The sequence below is a fragment of the Salvelinus sp. IW2-2015 genome, unplaced genomic scaffold (genome assembly GCF_002910315.2).
Source record: "Salvelinus sp. IW2-2015 unplaced genomic scaffold, ASM291031v2 Un_scaffold1298, whole genome shotgun sequence".
In the NCBI taxonomy this organism is placed as follows: Eukaryota; Metazoa; Chordata; class Actinopteri; order Salmoniformes; family Salmonidae; genus Salvelinus; species Salvelinus sp. IW2-2015.
Window position 1 is genome coordinate 300,558 of NW_019942825.1, and position 7,153 is coordinate 307,710.

Here is a 7,153-nt window from a genome sequence, read left to right on the forward strand (position 1 = left end):
ATTTCTCAACAGCAATATTTAATCAACGGGACTTCCTTTGTATTAATTTTTTATTAGGCCTATTTCTATAAATCTATTCACAGTTCAATAATACAGCTTCAAAATCGCACAAAGACAGCTCGCATGTACACTAACAGTGATCTAAATTCACTGAAAATCAAGCAATGCATAGAACCTGTTTTTCTCTTCTCGGAGGCCAGTCTAATAAAAATCTGTGGCGCGGGGTAAATAATGAGGGAAGCACACCTACACTCTGCAGGAACACAACTCACGTAAACGGGGACATAATCAAAGTGACAAGCGCTCCATCCCTCCCGCCCGCCCTCTCTCTCCACCCACAGCTAGCTAGGGACAGAGAGATGGTGCGTGCGCAACTTTCACATACAGGGTTCGAGCGCTTATTGAGTCAAGTGCGAGTCCAACAGAGAGAGCGAATGCGAACAGTTGAGTGGGATGCAATGAAGCAACACAAGAACATTGGAGAATATTAGGATTCAAAGACAAAAAGTTTCAAAATGAACGTATTGAGACAATGAACGGGCTGCAAATAAGGAATTCGTAGAGAGAGGACAGAACATTAAGGATGTGTTTATTTTTATTCTGGAGAGGATGTCAACGGTGTTTTTCAAAGTAGCTACAAACTTGCCATTCAAAAGGTGAGTATTTATTCTAATCGTTGACAGTTTTTAATAGACAAAAACACTTTTCCATTGACAGGACAAGTTGTCATGAACTTGACCTGTTTGTCTTTAAGATTGGTTGGTTTTAGGTTGGCTATCGAAGATTTTTGTTGTTTTTAACATGCCGCGTTTCGACGAAGCTACTTCATATCACTAGTTACGGCCCCGAAATAAACTGCAGGGTAATCTTGTCTGTTTTCACCCGGTATTATGTACGACATGAACTCCTCGCCTTGTAGAGCCCAGTGAAACCTGTTGTTTCTGCTGTTCACTGTCCTTCAGACAAAAAACTGTAAAAGGATCATGAATCGCTAACGTAACGCATTGTTCTGGCTATAATGTCAATCAACTGTAAATGACGCGCAGGCAAATCCTAATTGTGTGACATATTTATTGACTAGGCCGTAGGCGATGTGGTATGCCAGTTTGGATATCCTGAGGTTTTGATTTGCAAGACTCGAATTAGATCAGATATGGACACATAATTCCAATATTCACACATTATTATTTCCTATATGCGAGGGAATAGATTTCAGCACTGGACAGCTCTACACCGTCAGCATCAACTTTGATATAGTTTAGCAAGTGCGTAGGCTACCCTGCACTGTGTTATAAAAAAAGTATAATTTTAGTTTTATTGGCTATTCAAAGAATGGATATCTCGTCATCCCATATTTTTTCATAGATATGGGAAGGGCATGTTTTTTTACACAATAATGTGGCATTCGATAGGACGTGCAGTCGTGCATATTTGAACGAGATACTGTGTTCATAGAGCTCCCTAAAGCCATTCAAAAAAGACGGACTATAACTTTCCCCCCTTCTATTACTTTGCCTACAATAACGTCTGCATAATCATGTATAACAATGCTTATTCAGTGATGACGACCCACAACGCCACCAATCACCGTAAACCGGATCAAAAGTAACACCCATTCCTCTGATGTCATAATCTCTATATCCCTGTTTTTCTTCCTTCATCCATCCATCCCTGACAAGCGGAGCCTGCCCTGTGCTGTCACCTAAACTCTTCACTTTCTTTTTCCTTTCTTTCTCTCCTTTTAATGTCAGCCTCAGATAAAGAAGACATTTAAGCCAGGTCGCTTGACTGCATCCACCTTTCATATCACAGTTTGGATTAGAGATTACACACACGGCACATACAAAGCGCAACGCCAACGCACATGCATACACACACACGAGCGCATACACGCACGCGACGCAGCAGGCACACACGCACACACACACACACACACACACACACACAACAAACACACCACACACACACACCACACACAACACACACACACACAGCACAGAGACACAAGACACCAACACTTTCATCCTTCATATTAATTTCCCCTGGGATTAAGTGTTTCGGTTCAAGGCAATCTGAGCGTGTATATACATATTGACAATTTCAGGCCCTAAATGTATTGTGTGTGTAGAGTTGTGTGTGGAGTAGGCTGTGGTGTGGAGAGTAGGTTTGGTCGGGGTGCTCAGTTGGTAGAGCATGGCACTTGGCAACGCCAGGGTTGTGGGTTCTATTCCTACGGTGGACCAGTATGAAAATGTATGTTTTACTATGTGGTAAATCACTCTGGGATGAGAGGTCTGCCAAAATGTAAATGTGCTGAAATATCTGGGTGTTTGTCTCTGTTCTGTGTGATTCAGTTTTACCGCCATTAAAGTGGATCAGTCCTGTATGTGACTCAGTATCAGGAGAGCACTTACACTCTGGTGTCTCTACCCTATCGCTTCACCTCGGCGGCGGGCCTCGTGCTAAAATATCCCCCGCTCGACACGGCAACATAGAGCGTCGAGGAGGGGAAAGAGTTCCTATGGAAACGGCTAATAACTATCATCAACATTTAATTACTCCTGCTCTCTCAGGGACTAGTGGTTCCTGACTGTCCTTTGGCGGCGTCCTAAGTGACACCCTATTTCCCTATATAGTGCAACTACTTTTGACCAGAGCCATATGAAGATGTGGTCAAAAGTAGTGCACTATGTAGAGAATAGGGTGCCATTTTCCCTTCCTATCTCTTATACTCAGTACCAGTCAAAAGTTTGGACAACATTTCTATTCAAGGGTGTTTCTTTATTTTGAACTTTGTCAACATTGTAGAATAATGAGTGAAGATCAAAACTATGAAATAACACATATGGATCATGTAGTACAAAAAGTGTTAACACAATCAAATATATATTTTATATTTGAGATTCTTCAAAATAGCCACCCTTTGCCTTGATGACAGCTTGCACACTTGGCATTCTCTCAACCAGTTCATGAGGTAGTCACCTGGAATTACGTTTCCATTAACAGGTGTGCCTGGTTAAAAGTTCATTTATGGAATTTTCTTAATGTGTTTTGAGCCATCAGTGTGTTGTGACAAAGTAGGGGTGGTATAACAGAAGATTGCCCTATTTGGTAAAATACCAAGTCCATTATTATGGTAAGAACGGCTCAATAAGCAAAGAGATATGAAAATCCATGATTAGTTTAAGTGACATGAAGATCAGTCAATCTCGGAAAATTTCAAGAATTTTAAAGTTTCTTCAAGTGGCAGTCGCAAAAACCATCAAGCGTATTGATGAAACTGTCTCTCATGAGAAACGCCACAGGAAAGGAAGACCCAGAGTTACCTCTGCTGAGAGGATAGTTCATTAGAGTTACCAGCCTCAGAAATTGCAGCCCAAATAAATGCTTCAGGGAGTTCAAGTAACAGACACATCTCAACATCAACTGTTCAGAGGAGACTGTGTGTATCAGGCTTTCATGGTTGCTGCAAAGAAACCATACTAAAGGACACAATAAGAAAAAGAGACTTGCTTGGACAAGAACCACGAGCAATGGACATTAGACCAGTGGAAATCTGTCCTTTTAGTCCGATGAGTCCAAATTTGAGATTTTTGGTTTCAACCGCCGTATCTTTGTGAAGACACATAGTAAGTAGTGAGTGGATGATTCCGAATGTGTGGTTTCCACGTGGAGCATGGAGGAGTAAGGTGTGATGGTGTGGGGTATTTTGCTGGTGACACTGTCAGTGATTTATTTGGAATTCAGACACACTTAACCACATGGCTACCACAGAATTCTGCAGTGATACGCCATCTCCATCTGGTTTGCGCTTAGCGGGACAATCACTTTTTTTTAACAGACAAGGACCCAACACACATCCAGGTTGTGTAAGGCTATTTGACTAAGAATGAGAGTGATGGAGTGCTGCATCAGATGACTGGCTCCTCAATCACCCGACCTTCAACCAATTGAGATGGTTTGGGATGAGTTGGACCACAGAGTGAAGGAAAGCACGCAACAAGTGCTCAGCAAATGTGGGAACTCCTTCAAGACTGTTGGAAAATCATTCCAGGTGAAGCTGGTTGAGAGAATGCCAAGTGTGCAAAGGTGTCATCAATGCAAAGGGTGTCTACTTTGAAGAATCTGAATCTATAAAATTATTTTGATTTGTTAAACACTTTTTGGTCACTACATGATTCCATTGTGTTATTTATAGTTTTGATGTTTCATATTATTTACATGTAGAAAATAGTAAGAAAACCCTTGAATGAGTAGGGTGTGTCCAAACCTTTGACTGGTACTGTATATTGTAACAAATGTTCTAGATCTGTAGTACATCTATATGTCTTGGAAGCCTCTGATGCTGAAGATGCTGATATGGTTAACAGTATGGCTACATTCTGAGTTTCACGTCTCAATGGGAATCAGGTTGACCGGAAAATAACAGTTTCCTCAGTCTGTGGCGATGGATTCATTATGATCTGGCATTATCCATAGACTCACAATGAGAACTCAAGCTGTCACAGTCTTTCCACTCATATACATTATTCTTCTCCTCCAACTCACTCAGATACACATTCTTGTCCAATCAAACTCCCAGGATCTCGGGAAGTGGTATGGAAAGACCTGATAGGTGTGACCCTGGTTAAACACTCCTTAAGAACACAGTCTCTCTCTCTCTCTCATCTCTCGTCTCTTTCTCTCTCTCTCTCTCTCTCTCATCTCTCTCTCTCTCCTCTCTCTCTCTCTCTCTCTCTCTCTCTCTCTCTCTCTCTCTCTCTCTTCTCTTCTTCTCTCTCTTCTCTCTCTCTCTCTCTCTCTTCTCTCTCTCTCTCTCTCTCTCTCTCTCTTCTCTTTCTCTCTCTCTCTTCTCTTCTCTCTTTCTCGTCAGCCCCTTTTGGTCCAGCTGCTACAGTGGTTGATATGTAACAATGCTGACGTAATCTATCCCAGCCTCTTACTGAGGATTTAAGTTGGGGAAGGATCCTGGTCCTCAATCCGGCCATAAGCACACGGCAGGAGCAACATCTGTCCATCTGCTGTGTGTGTATTTGAGAGGGAAGAAAATGTCATAGACTGTCACGCAAAGGTAAAAAACAATCCTGCTAAATCCTGTCAGTCTGTGGACAGTGTGTGTGGTGTGCGGCGTGTGTATGTGTGTGCCACTCACGCTCAAGTCTGTGTGTTTTAATAAATCCGTGCTGACGTGTGTCGACGGTGTCAGTTTCGTTGACCAACAGTGATGTCACAGCGCGCTTTAGTGAGCTACTGCAGTTGGACATGTATTTTTCTACACATAGCTAACTCACACCTCACTTCAAACCATCCAGTGCTGCTGTCCTATAGCGTGCAGCTACAAACCTGTTACGGCTGTTATGCAACGCTTTCCTTGGTCGCCCTGATAGTCTAGCGATCACATATGGGTACTAGTCTAACCCACTACGTTCAGCGGCCTACTAAACCCTGTCATCAAGCCAAACACCAGATCAATTGTTCCCTTAACAGTAGTTCAGCACAGATTCCCCTCTCTTTCAGACCTTTGGCCCCTCCTATGTCTGTTAGTGTGTTCCACCCCATGCTGACATAAAGGGGCCTCGGGCGACCGGCTACGAGGGACTCAATCTATAACCATCATGATGAATATTTGTCTGTTTTTCTTCACGCATGAAGAGAGTTGACTATCTCCCACCCTCGTCCTGYATGACATGTGTAGATGTAGGAATACTGTGCATTGGGTGCTGTGATTCTGAATGACCTTAAAAATTCATACTGTTCTCTGATTTGCTGTCATTCCAGGAAATGCATCAGAAGGAGGCAACGCTGATATCTCCAAGGGGTCCTTAGACCTGAGGCTGTTGTCCTCCTGCCCCTCTGCCCACAGCCTCCTACCAAGCTGGTCTCTTTTAATGGTTGGCACTGGCCACCGCGGCCCTGATTACTGCCCACACAGACACAGCCTGATGATCACTGGTGCCATGGGAGCGGTGCGAGTCAACAGGTAGGACTGGRGAATAGGACAATCAGCTCCTTTTCTCCCCCTTTTCCTGCCTCTAAAAGCATGTCCTTGTTGTCTATTCTTGGACTATAAAACACAGGAAAATCACGTTTTTGACTGCACTGGGCCTTTAACCATGTCTCCTTCACCCTCCTCTCTAAACTCACSTATTTTGTTTGGGTTTTTGTTTCACATCAGATACAGCATCGTAGCCACCGATGAAGACCACTTCAAGATCTCCACCCTGGGCCTCCACAATGGCCATGGTCCCCTGATGCACCACAATATGACTGGGAGGGGTATGGGGGGCGGAGGAGGTGGTGGTGGTGGAGGAGGAGGAGGGTCAGAAGGAGGAGGAGGCGGCAGCTCGTTAGCCCTGCGAGCAACAGAGCCTGTCCACAACGGCCGCCAGATCTCCACGACGGGGCCCAACCATGTCCGGAGCCGCTTCGTGAAGAAGAACGGCCAGTGCAACGTGGTTTTCCACAACATGGAAGACAAGACGAAACACTACCTGGCCGACATATTTACCACCTGCGTGGACATCCGCTGGCGTTACATGCTGCTCCTCTTCACCTCTACCTTCCTGCTCTCCTGGTTCCTCTTCGGGGTGGTCTTCTGGGGAGTGGCCCTGGCCCATGGGGACTTCGACCTTCGACCCGGCCTGGGAGAGGGGCCTCTGGCCGGCTTGGAGGGAGGAGGGGTGGAGTGGAAGCCCTGCATCCTACACGTCCAAGGCTTCGTAGGGGCGTTTCTCTTCTCCATAGAGACCCAGACCACCATTGGGTATGGGTTCCGCTGCGTCACCGAGGAGTGTCCGGCAGCGGTGGCTACGGTGGTGGTCCAGTCCATTGTGGGCTGTATCATCGACTCCTTCATGATCGGAACCATCATGGCCAAGATGGTTCGACCTAAGAAGCGGGCGCAGACCTTGCTGTTYTCRCACCACGCGGTAATCTCCATGCGGGACGGGAAGCTGTGCCTGATGTTTCGCCTGGGGAACATGAGGAAAAGCCACATCGTGGAGGCTCACGTCCGGGCGCAGCTCATCCGGCCGCACGTCACCGCCGAAGGCGAGTACCTCCCCATGGAGCAGACGGACATCGACGTGGGCTACGATGAGGGCCTGGACCGCCTCTTCCTGGTGTCTCCGCTGGTCGTGGTCCACGAGATCAA

The 7,153-nt window shown here is 45.5% G+C and overlaps 1 protein-coding gene across 1 annotated transcript; it reads left to right on the forward strand.

The window, feature by feature from the left end:
- Positions 1–400: 400 nt before the first annotated feature.
- On the forward strand, positions 401–7,148 carry LOC112070348 (inward rectifier potassium channel 4; the record flags this gene model as incomplete). Its single annotated transcript, XM_024137763.2, has 3 exons — positions 401–656; positions 5,779–5,980; positions 6,176–7,148. Coding segments are annotated over exons 2-3 (1,065 nt in total), but the record flags the coding sequence as incomplete, so codon positions are not given.
- Between the last annotated feature and the right edge of the window lie 5 nt (positions 7,149–7,153).